At 31.1% G+C, this 19809-nt stretch overlaps 1 protein-coding gene across 1 annotated transcript; it reads left to right on the plus strand.

Annotated features, from left to right (window-relative positions):
- Positions 1 to 9487: 9487 nt before the first annotated feature.
- On the plus strand, positions 9488 to 12570 carry LOC114192723 (cyclic dof factor 1-like). Its single transcript, XM_028082522.2, has 3 exons — positions 9488 to 9640; positions 9810 to 10135; positions 11065 to 12570. Exons 2-3 carry the CDS (start codon positions 10043 to 10045, stop codon positions 12403 to 12405), a joined length of 1434 nt encoding a protein of 477 aa, XP_027938323.1. The 5' UTR covers positions 9488 to 9640; positions 9810 to 10042; the 3' UTR covers positions 12406 to 12570.
- Positions 12571 to 19809: the final 7239 nt, after the last annotated feature.

Below are 19809 nucleotides of genomic sequence, written 5' to 3' on the forward strand. Positions count from 1 at the left end.
TTTAAAAAACTATTTTAATATATCATCATTTTGTTTTTAAGAAAATAATTTACAAAAATCTAAAAATTACAATTTAACTTTTTCTTTTGTATTACATATATGTATTGAAGTAGAAAAGGAAGTGAAAATTTGATAAATGATTAAGAGAATAAAGTATTAGAAAAAGACAAAGAGGATGGAAAGGAGATGAAAAGAGGAATGGACAGGGTTCAAATTCACATGCCAAGGTACTCAAGATGCTAAATAAGTGGTAGCTTATGAGTTTGAAGAAACGCCATTTATAATGACTATTTTTATTTTTTATTTTTTCAATATTTGATGACCAATTTAGTGATGCTTATACATTTTCCAAATCACCTCTTATATTTTATCCTTCATTTGTCTCAAGATAAATATATTTCTTCACATTATTAATATTATTTACTCACGTATTAATTCTTACTAAGAAAATAAAGGTTAGTGTAAAAATATTTTTCACCTCATAAATACAAGTATAAGAACTTCTTTCTTCATTATTTTATAAAATACTACTATAAAAGAAATAATATTATCTATTTTGTTTTCTCAATTTTTCTTTAGACTTTTAGGTGTTGAGACATATACTTGATGAACTTAAAATTGATTTTTTTTACCCATCACCAACTCTTTATTTAGAAAAATTCCATTTCTCCTAAATTATTCACCCAAATGTCATTGTTTATACCATTGAAAAGGGTAGATGGACCCAACCTCCTCATGGCTTTTTTATATTTTTTAAAAGCCTGTTTCTAACTCAGGTACAGGGGACCAACTTTCACAATGATTCATTTTCCTTTTGTTTTTAAATTTGTTTGTGTATATAACTTTTTTATTTAATGAAGCATACTTTAAATATGGAACTTCTAATTTGAGTTTGCTAGGGTCCAATTGTACTTTTTGATTCCTTTAACTTAATGGACAAGTAATTTTTCTTCTCATTATTTTAATGGCTGGAATTCAGTTTGTATATTTTAAAAAATGAATAATTTGTGTTCAAATAATTTTCATCGTCCGGTTTTGAATCAGAACGAGCCATATCATCGGTTTATCATCTAAATTTTTAATATATGTGATCATATAATAAACTCACACAAACATCCATATGTCAGATCAATTATTCGATGTTTACAAATGTAATAATTTAATATTAAACATTAGATAAATTATTATTAAATAAATTAAAAATAATGTCAAAATATAGAAAGCACTATCCAAAACAAATTGATAAAAATGTTTGTTTTTAAATTAAAATAGTCAAACTTCTAGTTCAACTTAAAGATCGTATCTCAGTCAATTGAATTCAATTGGAGTTTAGAATCTTTTCAACTGAATAACAAATGTCCTAACTTTTTAGATGCTACATAACAGAATTTATTAAAAAAAAAGGAAAATTAATTAATATTTCTTACTTTTTAAATATCGACTAAAATCGAGCCGTTAAAACTATAGACACTAAAATGTATTATATAATCTTTATTACGCGGTTTCGTCAAATTTCGTAGTAGTAAAAAATGTAATGAAAAGCAAGCCCACGAGTATAATTAAGATTCATACACTACTAAAAAAAAAATTATATTTTTTATTAATTTTATTTTGAAAATTTTTTCGTAAGAAATCTTACAAATTTTGTTGTAAAAAAAAATTGCAAAAAATTATTATCAATTTTTTGTAAAATATTTTATATAAAACACTTTTCGCAACAAATTTTATAGAATATACTTGCAAATTTTATAATTTTGTAGGAAATAATTACTCACGAAGAAATTACCTACCAATTAATACTCTTAGAACAAATAGTAGAAGAAAAAGTTTTTTCTTACAATCTTTTTTTTAACAAATTTACAAGAAAAAATTCATGTAATATGAGAATTTCTAGTAGTGATATATGTTAAACATGTGCATGAGTTTGAATCGACAATCAATTTGCTTAACAATTTTTTTTCCTGCTATTTAATTTAGTTTTTGAGAAATTATTTATTTTAATTACCCAGTTCGTGCTAATTTTTAAGAAGTTTGGTATTTTGTTTTGGTTACAATTTGTTATTTTGTTTTTGTTCAAGATTTGTATTTAAAACAAATTATTATAAAATAAAATTACCATCTTTTTTCATGTGAAATTAACGTGCCTTTACCAACAAATTAGTTTCAAAAGTCTTCTTCTTTAGAGTGATCTATAAGTGAACTGAATGTAACCCACCACAAAAAGGTCAAAACACATCCCTTCGATTCATCAATTAGATGGATTATAAAACATCGTACACAACACTAGCACCGCTTGTGTTTATAGCACCACTTGTGTTTAATTGAGTTAGAGCATCGTCCAATTTGTCCTGTCGGAATGGTTGTTGGGTTTGGTAAGGTGCTTGTTGATTATGTCTTTGTGGATTTCTATCCTCTTGCTTCCATCCAGAATTATGGTATTGATTATTCCTCCAATTTGAATTTTGGTGTGGAAGTTAAAAAATTTTGGTTTTTTTTAGCTACTCATGAAATTGACCTGCTATTCTTGAATCAACTTTGTTGTTGAACATTGGCCATTAGTACAAAAATCACACCTCAAAACTTGCTGAGATGTGCCAATTTTTGTTCCAACCTACATATTAGTCATTTGCTTTTTAATTTCTTCCATTTGTTGTGAAATCAACTTGTTATGGGCTAAGATTACGCTTTATGTGTCTAATTCCATAATTACTCTCTTATTTGGTTGGCTCCTATCATGTTGCACTTGGTGGTCACTAGTTGACAAGGACTCTATGATTGCAGTTGCTTCAACCACATCTTTAGTCATCATAGATCCTCTTGCAGAAGCATCCAAAAGCATTTTTTGAGAAGAGATTTGTATATCTCCCATGATTCATATAAGGGCACATCCATTAGTTGTGCAAAAGTTGCGATTGCTGACTTAGCACCTACCTACTTATCTTGATGGTGGGAAAAATTTGGTCAAGAACTTCATTTCCACATCTTTCTAGTTCACCAAACTTTGTTTTGGTTGAGATTGCAACCAAATTTTTGCTTTTCTAGTTAAGGAAAGGGAAACAATCTAAGATAAAGTGCCTCCTCATTCTCTCCTAATATTCTCATGGTGCCATACAATTCATAGAATGTTGTTATAAGTGACAGCAAGGTAGGTTTCATTTCCACACCCTTGGTAGGTTTAACTATGCTTGAAAACCTCCTTGGCCCTTGCTGCTACACATAATTTTTGAATAATCTATTTTGTTCAGTATGTCCTGCCTTTTGTTCCTCTTGATTATACTGAATTAAGTTAGGAGAAGGTGCATTTTCTTCAATATGTTGTTGTTGCTGCTCGAGTTGTGCCTACTTCTTCTTTCTATTTTTGTTGTTTTTCTCCTTGCCATTTTCTCTATTTCTGGACAAAACAGCAGAATTTCTTTTTGTTCTCTTCTTGGCATGTAAAATAGCTCAAGATCACGTGAGCATAGCAAAGTGATATTTCAAAATAGAATTAAATAACTAACTACTGCGAAAGTTTACAAAAATATACAACAAACTCAAGGTGATTACTTAGCACAACTCCCTAACAATGGCGCCAAAAATTTGTTGTTGCCTAGTTGAGGGTTTAACTTATCCAACAAGTGTATTGGGTCAATTGTAGCACAACAAGGTCGTATCCACAACAATTTGATAAATAAATTAATAATCTATAATTTACTTCAAGTTTGTCAATGAAATAATAGCAAAGGTTTGGTTTAATAACTTAAAAACATATTTGAAAATTGAGAGAAGTGATGTTGATTAAAGACGTTGTGATTGAACTTGGCTTCTTTTACTCAACTACACCGCCCTTAATTATCTATAAATTATGTTCTTTATTTTAGTGTTCTTGGAAGTACGTTGTAGATATAACCTCATGCATGAGAGTTAGAACCTATGGGTGTCAGATGCAGGATGTCCCCATCCATGTGGAGGAACCCTTGCATTAAGAACAAGATTCTTTAAACCAACTAAAGTCACATATCCATGTATGGTATATGCCAAACATTAGGAGACTTGATTGGATCTAAACACTAGACTAGATGTCTTTACATCTAGTGCTGATGAGGTATGACGATTGGCCAAGTCACCAAAGCAATTAATACAAATCAAGTAACCAACACCTAAAACAAGAACATAATAAATATATAATCAAGTGCAGTACAAAGAGTTTAGAAGTTACACCTGATCTCAACTAGAGAAGAAGTTAACTACTCATGATGATATATACAATGAGAACATGGAGTAGCCTTCCTCCCTCCATAGTTTTACAAAGATGTACAATGAGAACAAATCTAACTATGGAGTTTCTCTCTAAAATGATTTACAAAATCAACATGAAAATAACAGAGACATGCCTTATATTTATATAATTTCTATTGTTGCTTCATCCTTGAAGATCATCCATGGAGGTTTCCTTCATGAGTGGGTTTGGTCCTAAACTTGGGCAATCACCTTGGTGATCAGTAATAGAACTTTCCATCTCATGGAGGTTTTCTCTTGATGTTAAGCTTCAATTCTGGAGCTTTGGGTTTTCTTGTAGTAAATGTTTCTTAAAATGTGGCTTAGTCCCAATGTTGTCGCTCAGTCGTAGACTTCAAATTTGAATTTTCTCAATTCATCTTTCTGGCAGAGTTACAACTTTTGGGGTTTAGCTCAAACTTCTCAATTTCCTTCATTTTACCTACAAAAATAGCACAAATATATTAAATTCAACTTATGACTTATATTCTCCTCATTCTGTATTTATATGAAATTAAGGTTATTTTAATGATTTTTACATTGAATTAATGCAAGATAAGTATCTAAATAATATGCAATTTAACTAATATTAGATAATTATCAGTTCAACAAACAAACGAGACTATAGGGCCTTAAAATTTGTCTTAATTTGCTTTTCAACCAAGTCTATACGGCCTCAAAATTAAATAATCAATTCAAATAAAAAACACTATTTGGCTTCGATTGTTGCATAAATCGAACCTATATATCAGTAAAATAAATAAATAATTTAAATTAAGATGGGATATTTGGCTTCAGTTGTAACATGGACCGAGGCAAAGTTTCATTTTATGCTTCAGTTAATGTAGCAACTGAAGCCAAATGTGGGATTCTTTTTTTAAATACCTTTTCTGTTTTGGTTTGATCTCACATTTTAAACCTGCACATATTTTCAAACTAGAACAAAAACAACATAATACATTTTATGAAATCCAAAATCATCTAGAATCCAAATACAACTATAAGTCTTCTCTTACAACAAGTAAATATTGTATATATTATTGTACATTTGAATTATAAATTTTGCAGAAGTTATCCTACCATACGTTATGGACTTATCGGGAATTGGTGCACTATTCTTGAATTTCTACAAAAAATTAAATTAAATTCAATTAGTATATAGAAAGACAAAGTTGCAAAATATTTGTTTCAATGCAAATATATATTACTGCTTTCCAACTAGTTGTAATACGAGCACGAACAATGAGGAATAATTTATCTTCTTCTAGTCGGTCTTCCTTGGTGGAATCGACAACATGTTTAGTTCGAGAAACAATTGAGAAGTCTAGTAATTCATCGTACCATGTCCATGTTATATAACTTCTATGAAAACCATCACAAATAAGATATTCCCTAACTTCATTTGCATTCAACATTCTCTATTTCAAACAATTACAAGGACATCTAAATTTCACCTCATCATCACTTTTACCCTCATTACGTTGCACAAATTGTATAAATTCTTCAACTCCTTTCTCATACTCATCACTGATGCATGGTAAATGAATTAAATCTCAATACATATATATATATATATATATATATATATATATACTAAAATTGTGTGCACAATTTTAGTAATCTCTGAATTAACGATCATGTCGCTTTTGTATTTAAGGTGTGACCCTATCCAATTCAAGAAGATTCACTCTTTTTTTATTTGTACATACTAGTTTTAAAAGACATATCTTAAATTTCATGAAATTTTTCCAGCATTTCGCATTGATCTTCAAGTTATACGAGATGAAATTGATTATCAACCACAATCAAATAAGCACCCAAAGATCAATACAAAACACAGTTAACAAATATTCATGAATTTTAAGATATGTATATTAAAATATACATGCACTAATAAGCAACGAAAAAGTGATTAATTTTCTTAAACTGTTTAATCGAACAATTCAAGATTCAATACATATAAATTATTAGTATTGTCTCCTCTTATATTAATTTTTACAAAATACAACTTCAAAAGCAAAGCTTGGAGACAATACATAATTTTCATATTGAATCTCAAACGGGAAACTAGGACTAACTCAATGTAAGAAAATCAAACAATATATTTAAGCAAATAATTAATCGCATATGTCTAACATAAAACAAATAACAACATACTATAAAATCATAGGCTCATATTAGAAATAGGAACCTGGGAGCGTCAAAAGCGAATGACAATGGAAGAGGATGCAATAGTCCCACCACACTACAACAGTACCTAAAAAAAAGTAACCACAACAAAGAAAAACACCATAAAAAATAGCAAAAACAAACCAAAACAATAAAAAACTTAAACAAAAAGCACCCAAATTGCACAAAAAAAAAACGCAAAAGAAAGGAAACTAGCAGCATTTTTCAACCCATACACACGTGTTATTGAACTCACACACGAGGCGAGGAGGGTGGCGATGCGATGGCAGCTGGTTGGCAGGGGCAAGAAGCGCACAGGTGGTTGGTCGTGGAAGGAGAGACAATGGAAGCGAGAGGAAAAGAAAACGAGTTTTTGAGGAAGAAGAACAATGCCCACGCCTCTACAATTAACTTTTTGAACCCTAAAAAAGCCTATGGCCCTGGTTCAATTTTTAACTGAATCTGAAAGCATAATCTGACTTGGTTCAATTGGTAACCAAGGTCAAACACGATGATGCCAGTGACAATTTTGAAATATTAAACAAATTTTAGGCTTCGATTTAGACAACCCAAAGCATAAAAGGGCTTTCGGCTTCAATTTTCGTGGAATTTGAATAAACTTATAGACCCCGAGTCCTTTAAAATTGAAGCATAAAGGGTTATAAGCCTTGATTCGTTAGGAACCGAGACAAAAAACCATGTTCTGCTTCGGTTATATTGGCAACTGAGTCAGAAAAGTTTGCAAAAATTGTAAAAATATCATCGTGTCCTTATATGCTTCGTTTCCGTAAGAACCAAAATATATAAAGCGATTTTAAATCCAAAAACTACACTAGTGCTCGTGGATTTTTTGAGTCTAAATCCATTCAAAAGTCTAGTAACACTAAGATTGAGACCTAAGTATATATATATATATATATATATATATATATATATATATATATATATATATGACTATAAAAGACATATTTTGTTTCATACATAAATGAGTTAATTATCAATAATTTGTTATTTTAATAATTAGTATATTACTAATAGTTTTTCAATCGAATATAGTACTTAATGACAATTCATTATCCTTATACCCAAATATTATATTGTAGTGTAATTATATTCATTAAACGACAAACGCTAATGAAATGAAAAGCTCATTACAAGGTTAACCTTTAAATGCTTCTTCAAGCACTTTTTATTTTAAAATACATTAATTTTTAGAATGATGGGTTGAGTTCAAAAGGAATGGTGAATTGAACTATGATATATTTTCGCAATAGGATGAGTAATTAAATAATTAATAAATAAAATTGCAATATACTAGTTTTAGTATTAAATGAAGATTTAAATTGAATTACATATAATATTTAGGCAGTATACCAAGAAAGTAAGGAATATATCTTGCAAAGAAAAGAGAGAGATAAGATTCATATTGATTCACTTCATTACAAGAGTTATATCTAGTTGTATAATCATTTTGATTAGATGAATCTACTATATTTTCAAGTTTTACATAAACTCCTCAAGAAAATAAAATCTTTTACCACCACTCGTGAATTCTATCACAAACACCCATGACAGCTTTAGTCAAGATGAACACACTAGAGAAATTATAATAAAGGAACAAGATCATCCAATCAAAGATACAAAATGATATAGAAAAAAAATATAAAGTAATCATAATATACTCTAATTATGATATAAAAAATAAAATTAGAAAAACACCACAAATATTTCAAATATTATGATGGATATATGGAACCTCTAATTTCTTCTTTTTCTCTCTAGATTTTCTTTTTCTTTCATTAACTCTACTCTTTTATCTCTTTTCTTATTTTTTTTATATATCCAAACCTTCCTTCAATTTCCTTACTGATTATCACGAAAATTTGATTTCTAATTAGATATTAATTACTCATTTAAATATAGATGATAATCCGAGATTAGTCATTTAAATGAACTAGCATCCATAAGTCCCCGCCCTAAGCCATCTTGTCTGTCTTTTTGCTCCTTTATATAAATATAACTAATTTTTCGCAATATATTATATATTTCTTTAATTATTTATATTTATAATAAATAATTAATCCATAAATTTTTCTTTTAATTACTATAAAATACTCAAATTTAAAATTAAAAAATTATAAACTAATTTATTATTCTTTTTAAATCTAAATTTTGATTTTATGTAACTGAGTCCACATCCCAACCTCACAATTACAAATAAATTAAAAATATTGATCCACACTTCTTATACATACAAACCATTTATTTTAATAACTTTTTATACATCGAATGTGTGCATGAAGAAGCAACTTGACTCACATTCAAATCCCTATATATTTAAATACTCTTACTTTAATCCTATTAATTTCCAGCACAACAATAGTTATTAAAATTGTATAAGAAGGTGTGAAGAAAAGACAGTATAATAATAATAATAATAATAATAAGTATAAATGATGAGAATACGATGTATTGGCATGGTATGGTAGTAGTAGCAGTGAGAGGTGGGAAAAAGCCATAAACGTTGAAGGCGGCGTGAAAAGATCGAACCCAAATGAAAGCCATCACTTTTCTCTTTTCCTTTTCTCTTTCTCTTTCTCACGTCATCCACACCTTTTCCCACTCCATTCTTCGCCATCATTCCACCCTTCTCCTTACTCATCTGCCACCTGTCTCCACCCCCTTTCCCCTCTTCTTCCACCCATTTTTATTAATCTACTCCTCAATGCATTCATTTTTCATCCATGGAACCAAAAAACACACATTTTATAATCATATAACTAACCATTTCAACCTACCAAACTTAAAAAGACATTAACTTTTTATGATGTTAATTTAGTAAATGCCTTTTAGACTCTTAAATATTTACTGGGTATTGAAGACACCCTCTGTACACTTTTTTTTATTTAAATTTTAAAAATGAAACGATTATTGTATTTATCAAGGTTCAAGATCATTTAGGAGATGATAATGGGTGTAGTCGGTTAGCATTGATTGTTATTTATGTATTCAAATATCAAGGAATAAATAATAATTGAAAAGGAATATTATATTGAAAGTAAAATAAAATAAGCATACTAAATTGTTACAATGAGGAAAACAAGAAACCAAGTGATACCAGAAGCATTTTATATTGTGTGGAGTAGGGTCACATGTTTGAACCCAAATGAGAAGCAAAGAGAAAAGGCGACACTTTTTTCAAAATTTAAAAAAGGTAATCTTTTTTAAAAGGAAAAGACTTTGTAGTAGAAAAAAAGGGAAAGGGAAGAGAGAAAGATGATTTTTTTTCTTTTTTTTTTTAATTTTTAATGAAAGAAAACATAAGAGATGGTACTGTAGTATAGTGTGTCTTTGATGCCTCACGTTGTTTGTGCTTTTTGCAGGGTGGGACTTTTTCTCCAGAGGGATTTTAGTGCAAGTGTGATGTCTGTCTACACTTGAAAAGTTGTCTTGTGTGGAAACAAATTCAGAAAGAGAAAGAAAGCCACTTTTTTGTTTATTTTTCTTTTTCTCTGTGTAAAATATTTGATTTTCTTTTTTCCTCTGCTTCCCTTCTATGTAATGGGTGTTGGAGGAGCTTAGTTTCAAAGTGTGCAACACAATCACCATCAACAACATGTCTCAGACAGAGAAGGATCCGGGTATCAGGCTATTTGGCAGGAAGATTCCGGTGCCGGAATGTCAGATTCCGACCAACTCTGGACCCACGGTACATACTTCTTTACTGTAGCCCAAGATAACTGTTTGAGTTCGTTTCTTCATGAATCTTGTATTTTTCTGTTTTTATTCCTTGTCTGTATAAATGGGTTGGTCGTAAAATTGGATTTTGTTTCTCTTTTTTAATGTTTCTCGTGTCTTCGTAGTTCCTGGTCTGTCATGAGAGTTCATTTCAAGCTTCTCAACCTTGTGGAATTTGAAGGGTTGTATCTTAACAAATGAAAGCTTTTGTTTGGCTTAATTCAGAATTAGTTATATATGTGTTTAAGGTTCAGAGATTTGATTTGTTTACACAAATTAAGGCGGTGTTAAGAGGAAGCAAGTTATTATTCCTATGAAATGCAGCTTTGAACTTGTTTCATTTTGAATTGGAGCATCTTTAGCTTCTGGTTTCGTTGTTGTTGGTGCGAAGAGGATGTCCGCTTCATCTGAAAAACAAAAGCATTTTGTAACTGATTATTTTCACTAGATTGGATCTTGTGGCATCTTATATATCTCTTAGCTTGATTTGTAACAAAGAATTTGGTTCTCTTCTTATTATTGAAGTCATTTTCTACACTAATTTTCTAGGTGTTCTTTGGCGGTTTCTTTTGGCATTTATGTACAGTAATTGCTTTGGAGACTTTATTCTTAAATAGTGAAAGCCTTTCGTCTTTCGTCTAGCTTTTCAAGTACATGAATTCAGTTGAATGCTTATGCTCATATTGCATGGAATAAACTGAATTTGCGACAGAGTTAATACATACGACAGGCTATGCTTATCTTAATGAACTAAAAGATCATGAGCTGAGGTATCAAAGAAGATTATCGTTATGTTGATTGTCTGCTATGTTGTCTTTTGTAGTGTTTGATGGAAAATGAGTGTAACATGATCATTTTGTTTCTTTTTGCTTGATTTATCTGACTGGTTTAAATTTTTAGGATGCTTGCAGCAGCATAAAAAAGGCGGCGGAACTGGAAATACCTAGTGAATGTGGAGAAAACTCTGAAAAACAAGAAAACTCTTCTGATTCAAGGGATAGCAAACAAGAGTTCCAGCATAAAGTGCAGGAAAATGAGGCAGTAGTAAACCCCAAACCAGTGGAAGATAACACGGAGAATGGTGGCTCAGACCAAGATAAAGTCTTAAAGAAACCAGACAAGATTCTTCAGTGTCCACGATGTAACAGTTTGGACACCAAGTTTTGTTATTTTAACAACTACAACGTTAACCAACCCAGGCATTTCTGCAAGAACTGTCAAAGGTATTGGACTGCCGGTGGAACAATGAGAAATGTTCCCATAGGTGCTGGGAGACGGAAGAACAAACACCTAGCGTCGCAATACCGACACATTATAGTATCCTCGAATGGAATTCCTGCGTCCAGACTAGAATCTGAGGACACATCTGGTTTCCAACATGTCACAAGTCTTGAATCCTCGGTTCCTTTCAGGTCTTCAGCAGATAGCAGCACTGTTTTGAAGTTTGGGCCAGATACCCCTCTCTGTGAATCAATGGATTCAATGCTTAATCTTAGAGACGAGAGAAGATGTGTTGATGCAAGTTCTATAAACCGTGTAGAGTATGCTGGGGAACCATCGTTATGTGGATCTTCTGTGACGAACAATGGAAATGAATTATCAGAACACAAGACATCAAATTGGTTACAATGTTACCCTGTTCCTCCATGGGTGTTAACTTATCCTGGTTGGAACAATGTGAGTTCCATGGAGGCAGTTCATCAGTCTTCAGCACCAATGTGTAGTCCATACAACACTGGTCCTGCACCAATGCAATGGGGTCCAACAGCAATGGTGGCAATTCCTGGCATGTGCCCATCCAGCATTCCTTTGCAGCTTGTTCCACCATCGTGCTGGAGTGGAACAACACTCTGGAATGCTGGAACTGGGGCTATGTCCATAGGATCCAATGCTTGTCTTTCGCCGTCGTCCTCCACGAGTAACAGTTGCTGCTCAGGCAATGGCTCCCCAACCCTTGGAAAACATTGTAGAGACACTGTTTTTGCTGATGAAGAGAAATCAGACAAGTGTGTTTTGGTTCCAAAGACCATCAGAACTGATGCCTCTAACGAAGCCTCAAAAAGTCCTATGAGGGCTGCATTAACCATCAAGCCTGATCAACATAATTCTCTGTCAAATGGTGATGTTTTGAAGAAGATTGATCCAAAAGAAGGCAAAGATCGCGTGTTGGGTGCCTCTCAAATCTTGGAAGCCAATCCAGCAGCTATTTCTCGTGCTCATGCATTTCAGGAGAGCATATAGTGATTTTCTAGCTTCAAGTTTGTTCCCATTGCCATTTTTTTGGTCAAATAAGCTAGTGCATATTGCTGGCTTTTGTTTCACTTGCAGAAATCTAATTTGCAGATAGCATTATTGTGTAACTTTCAATGGTGTACTTAATCTATATTGAAGTATGTTCACTGAAAATGATGGTTTTGCCTTTGCCACAATAAACAGAAAATTGATAGTGATTACTTCCTGCAACATTTCTCATTTAAGGCAGTGTATAAGGAAGTTACAGAAGTGATGAAATTGTATTATAGTATGTGAGATTTGAGATCTTTTACGCTAGTGAAGTCATTATCCTTTTTCTTTTGGGGGACACTACCTTTGAATTTTATTTGGTGAAGTCATAATTGGAAATGGTTTGAAGTGCAGTTGTAAGCAGGCAAAGACTGAAAGTCCTTTTTTGCAAGTGCTTTTACTTTATCACTTTTTCCCATCTTTCTTGGTGCCATTTATCTTGTTTACTTAACCAAAGTTTGTATCTGTCTCAAAAGCCTTGTTTTAAGGCCCTACTTTTTACATGAAAAGATCCCTTTACCAAACCAATAGAGGTATCTTCTTTTAGGTAACACAACCAATGGAATATATGCTTTTTTGACTCATGTCAAAAGAATGCTCAAACACTTCATTTCACACAACACATTCTTTTCACTTATTCAAGGAAAAATAAAGAATCAAAATTATATATCAATTCTCCAGCGTCTTTGATTGTAAGTAATCATTTGCAACACCATTTTTTGTTCATCATCAATCATGATGGGTCTTCTTTTGTGATCACAAACTTTTATTAGGCCTGCATTGCCTACAAGAAAATAGAAGGTAAACCAAATTATATTTTTACTTAAATTTAATTTAGACTTTTTTTTTCTTTTTTTAAGTTGTGTACTAATTAACTGATTTTTACTTACAAGAGAAGTCAAATGTATTTTACCTTTCTATGAAATACTGAGTGTAAAGGTAACACATTTAACTTTTCTTTTTCATAATATTTTTAAAGATAATAGTATTATGACTCCTATTTTTTTATTTTCATCTTTTATTTATTGACGTGATTTAGTGTGGATTATCGATTAATATATTATTATCTTTTCTTTTAAAAGAATTAATAATACATATTAAATGACGTTAAAAAGTAAAGAATGAAAAAAAAAATGAGAATTATAGTATAATTTTTCTATTTTCAAAGTAAAAAGTACGGGTGAACATACATGGCCCAAGTAAAGTAAACATGTTCTTTTTTATGTAATTGATTGTTGTTACACACTTTGGTAGTTTTTCCTTGCACCTCCCGTTTACATACGAATGAGGAAAAATAAACTTTTAAAATCTTTTACACTTTTCGAGAAGGGTGATGATTTATAGAAATTTAAGTTTTCATTCTGCACCTATTCTAACACCAATAGAACTGTATAATTATTTTAAAATATAAAATAGTTCAAGAAGAGTTAAATTAAAAATATTTAAAAAAATAGTTTTTATTAAGTGTTGAATAAAGGTAAGAAATTTGAGAAGTTTACATAAATAATTTTACTTTAAAGAAATACAAATTGATTGGTATTAAAAAGTTTTCAAATTAAACCGTCTGAATTGTAATCGAAAAATATTTCAGGATAAGAATTCTATAATTCATGCTCTTCCATTCCCAAATGTATAATGCGAAATTAGTTTTTTTTTTTTAATTATTTTGAATTATTCACTTTGAAGCAATCCGTATATGATAAACATTTATCATTTATATTGAATTTCCCACAACAGTTTAGAATCTATTCCGAAAAAATGGATTTCTCTTGTTTTCATTCCTTGATTTAAATTAATAAAATATGTTAATATTTGATGGAACTTCTTTCCAAACATTATTAGTCATCGATTTAAATATTAATTTATAAAATAAAAAATTTTGATTATTAAAATAGTCATTATTATGAATAAAAAATTATAATTGATTGTTAAATTATTCACTAATTAATTAGACAAATTTAGAAATCAATTTCTTTGATAGTAAAAATCTTGATAGCTAATGTTTACTGATTAATTTTCTTTGGTAGCTAAATTTTAGAAATTAATTTAGCGACTAATTATAATTTTTTATTCATATAGAAACTATTTTAGCAATCAATAATTTTTATTTTGTAGATTGGTATCTAAATTGGTTACTATAGTGATTAACAACTTTTACTAAAATTGATTATTAATGATAGTTTTCTTAAAGTGATAAAATATACTAGAGCTCAAAAAGGATAATTAGTCGAAATTTTTAATATAAAGTGATTTTGGTTAGAAAGTCAATTAGCTCGGTTGTTACCTTTTGTATGAATATATGATGAAAGGAAATAGTCCGATTTGGATTGAATAAATAATTATAATTATTAGCTTTTAAATGTGAGTTTGATCAACATACTTAAGAAAGAAAGAAGATGATGTATTATTCTTTTGTGTGAAATGTTGATGATTATACTCATCCATCCCATTAAACTTGGGTACTAGTCTAGAAAATTTTTTAGGTGGTCTATATATATATATATATATATATATATATATATATATATATATTCTCGAAAAGCCTGCAATTAGCTTTGACCCAATATTCTGGTCTAACTCGACTTAACCAAACCTGACTTAATTGCACTTAGTCACACTTGGGCCCAAGTTAACCTAGACTGAATCCAAGTTTGACTTGATCAGAATTGACTCAAAGTAACTTAGTTGAACATGATCTCATCTTGAGTTGGCTTGACTTAAACCTGGGTTAACTTATTTTGATTGGCTTGGGCTTAACTTGATTGAGTTTAGACCAAATCACTTTGACTTTAACCTAAGCCAATTCAACTCGACCTGGATGGGTAGACTTAGCTTGACTATGCTGGCTCAACTTGACCTATACTCAACTTAACCTGGTCTTAATCTGGTTAGGGCTGATTTGGTCTTTATTAGACTAGAACTCCACTAAGCCTAACCAAACTCGATTTAACGTGGGTCAATGTGACTTAAATGAATATTGACCCACCCTAACTTGGTTTGACTTGGGCTCACTAACTTGACCTAAATCCTAACCAACTTGACTCGACTCGACCGACTAGACTAGATGAGATTAGGGTTGATTCGACTTGACTTAGGCCAGAGAAAACTTAGCTTGACACAACTTGACCTCGTATTGGTTGGACTAGGACTAACCTGATCTTGATCAATCTAGGATGACCTGGGCGTAGCCCAATTGGCCTTGATTAGGACTCGGACCTACTTAACTTAAGTTAGGTCTATATCAACTCGAATCAACCTTGACTCAGATCCATTTGACTTGACCCTGATCAAGTAAGACTCAACCTGAGCTTAAATAAGTCCGGATCAGGTTGAAATCCTTGAGTTTGGGTTGCTCTAATATTCATGACTTGAAAATAATCTCATTTACTATAAATTAAGAAAAATTTGTTCAAAAAAGTCTTAAAGAATTTTGACCAAAAGATAATATCAATTAAGATTGACAAAAGATAATTAATATTGGTATTTTTAATTTTTAACAATTATTTAATATTTAAATAACTTTTTGAATATGATGATAATTGAAATATTTTTTAAATAAAAACATTTAAATTCATTAAATTTGAATTGTCAAATCTAAATAAAATATTTAAAATAAAACAATTTAAAATGAAATTAATTCAAATTTCAAAACAACTGAACGTTTTAAAAATTATGAAATTTTCTATCCAAAAAAAAAAAAGTTTTCTAAATCATTTTCCATACCAAGTCAGATTATAACAAATACTTTTTTTTAGAGTTATTTATGATAAGAAAAACTCCATCACACTTAAATAAGAAAAAAAATGAACTTTAAATTGGTTTTCCAATAACATCTCCGTGAGGTAATAACATGATGTTTCCTTATTATATGGACTTGCTTAAGCAAGCAATAAACTCACTTGATCTTTCCAATGTTTCTTCATCTCTGCTTCCATATTTTCAATCACACACTTTAAGTGAGAAATAAATTCATTTAATCGAGCTACATTCCGTATCATTCTCAGCTCTTTTATATTTCATTTAAGCATAAAGTTTAATCTATTTTCACTTGCTGAGTTAAAAGCATTCATAGAACTTGTAAAAAAAAAATATTCAATTTGAATTTTTTTTTTATAAAAAAAATAATAGTTTTATTTTCTAGAAATTTAAAATTCATAATCATAGGATATATGTTTAGTATAAGGTTTTGTTGGAAAAAATCACTATCAATTATCGTCTTTACTTCCAAGAATCACCCTACTAATAGAGAAATAATATTAACACAAGGAACACAACGTGAAAACTCCAAAATTGAAGAAAAATCACGACCTTTGTTTAATGACAACCAGAAAATAACACTATGTAAAAATTTGTACAACACAAACTATCTTCTCACGTACATTCACACTCTCCAAAGCAAGAATTAAACTCAAACCTCATAATACTCTATACAAGAGTATAAGAAAAGTTAAATACAAACTTAAAGTGTGTTTGACTGGAACAAGAAATATCATGGACTTAAAGTCTATAATATAGTCATCAATACCCACTCCCTTGCTTATCCTAGGAAATGTGTGACTTTACAAGATGCATATTTTCATCATACTTAACAAACTCCACCATGATTAAGATACACATCTTCCTTGTCTATACCAACAATCATACTCCACTATAAAAGAGTATATTCTCTTGAAATTAAACCATCCAAGAATTTTCATGCATTCTGCATCAATGTTAACCAATGCCGGTGTATAATATTACCACACACCTTGTATCAATATTAGTCAATGCCCTTGCATAAACACCATACATCATGCTTCAATGCTAACCAATGTTTGTGTATAATGACTACACACCTTGCATCAATATTAGCCAATGTCCGTGTATAAAACACCATACGCCATGCATTAATGCCAACCAATGCTCGTGCATAATCTCCACACACCTTGCATCAATATTAGTCAATGCTCGTGTATAAAATTACCGCTAGAAAAGGTAATCCTAGCACTCATAGTTTGCCCAACCAAGAGCTGCCACGTGTCACAGTCTTCCACTTTGAAATCGGACCAACCAGGAGATGTCACATTTCACAATCCTCCATTATCAAATTGAGTAACCAGGAGTTGTCACGTCATCTCTTTCTTCCTTAAGTAGATCTACAACACAACCAACATTTTTCACCGCACAACCACTACAGGAACAACACCAGACCCTACTCCAGTAGCCTTTGTCGAAGAACCAACCATCACAGGTCTACCATAGTACCACGACACAACACTCGCCAACCACGTAGCACCGTTGCACAAGCCACAGAATGTTGCCACTACATCGAACCTCCACCGCACTGCACATGAGCCATTGCACCACTCACCGAACCAGATCGTGCCCTACCACAACAACAACCACAAAACCTCCAAGTGCATTCCATGCAAACCCATATTTGCAAGCCCAAATTTGTAAGCTATACCACACGAATAAGATATGTAAACTGCAGAGCCCTTCCTCCATGCAAACCACAAACTGCAAACCGCAAATCACAAATAAGAACAAAACATGGAAACCCTAAAACTAGAGAAAAACCACAATCGTTGGCTAATGAAAACCCGAGAATAACACTATATATGTAAAAATTTGTACAACACATAGACTACCCTCCCATGTCCTTTGACCCCACATATACCTACCATCTTCAAAATAATAATTAAACCCAAACCTCACAACACTTAAAAGTATAAAAAAAGTAAAATACAAACTTAAAGTGTATTTGAGTAGAATAAAAATTTAATGAACTTAGAGTTCATTATATAATCACCAATATTCACTCTCTTGCTTATTGTAAGAAATGTGAGACCGTACAAGATGCATATTTTTATTGGACTTAAAGTGTTTTATGTTGGCACAAGCAAGCTTGAAGCAAATAATTGATAAAACCATGTGCATGAACATCTTAAGTGTTTGATGAATATTGATGAAGATTCTCTTGAAGATTAGGTTTTAGTGTGTTAAATATGTAAATAACATGTTAAATGTAATGTGTTAGTGTTATATCTTGTTGATAGGCTATATGACATAGGTTAGATGTCTTGTGTGCCTTAGTGTGTCTCTTTTAATCTGTTAAAATGGGTTTTAACAGGTTAAAAGGCTTGCTGTATATAGTTTCTGGTATGAATGCATTCAGTCAGTTGAATTATTTTTTAATCGACTAATTTCACTTAAGTCAGGTGAAATCAGCTGACTGTACAGAAAATTCAATCGACTATTTTCACTTAAATCAGACTATATAAGTTGTGTTTTTGCGAGCAGAGGTGCGAATCTGAGTTTTTGAGCATAAAATTTTGTCATTCATCTTTGGGAAACGTTCTCTCTCTATAATACACAGTTGGAAGTCATGTTTTGAAGATCTTGGTTGATCTTGGAGGTATTTTGACTTGTGAGTAGCTTGAAGAACACATGTATGGTTGGCTAGGGACAGCCACCATCAGGTTTGGATGTTCTTGTGCCTCTGAATGGTTTGCCTGATGTGATTTCAGGTCTGCAAGTGTGATTCTTGTAGGTTGTGTGTCTAGATTTTTGCGTGAGTCAAAAATCTTGTGTGTTTTGTTGTTTAAAAGTGTAATCTTGGTTTGTGATTTGTAAAACTTTTGAATATAGTGGAAACCAGGCTCAGGTTGTCCTGGTAAACTGGATGTAGCTCTATGATTGAGTAAACCAATATAAAAATAACTGTGCATTTCTCTTTCCCTCATCTCACTCTCTTTGAAACTCTTTAAAAACTCAAGAAAACCAAGCAATTTGATCTTTGGTGTGATTTAATGCGTTCTTGTGTAATCTAAGGCTTTATACTTGTTATAAATACTAATTGGAACAAGTCTTGTATGTAAAAGATTGTTGTTTGAGTTGAATTCGCAAATTCTGCATTCTGCATAATTCTCCAGTATTTTAGCCGACTGATTTGTCTTTTTAATCGATTGTTTCATAGCATCAAGAACAATTTAGTCTGCTATTTTATATTTTAATCGACTGAAAGTGTAATGGTTTGTTGCATTTACATCCAAACTTTCCAGTCCATTAGATTCAATTGAAAAGTTTTATAAAGCCAATTCAACCCCCCCCCCCTTCTTGGCTAAACTCACCATTTCAAAACTAACATTTTATGCTTACTAAACATTTTTTTTTTAAATTACTTTTTTGGTCATTCTATTTGTCAAGTAGTATCAAATTGATTCTCCAATTTTTTTTATCTCAATTTGGTACTTGTTTTTTTAAAAATGATTCAATTTGGTTATTGCCATCATTTTTGACCAAATGGTGTTAAAGTCAACGCCACTTGTCAATTTGTGATTTTTTTTTTATTTTTTGGATTTTCTTGAATTTTCTTTTCGA

This window comes from Vigna unguiculata, chromosome 1, assembly GCF_037176805.1.
Source record: "Vigna unguiculata cultivar grain cowpea cultivar isolate G323 ecotype 2 chromosome 1, ASM3717680v1, whole genome shotgun sequence".
In the NCBI taxonomy this organism is placed as follows: Eukaryota; Viridiplantae; Streptophyta; class Magnoliopsida; order Fabales; family Fabaceae; genus Vigna; species Vigna unguiculata.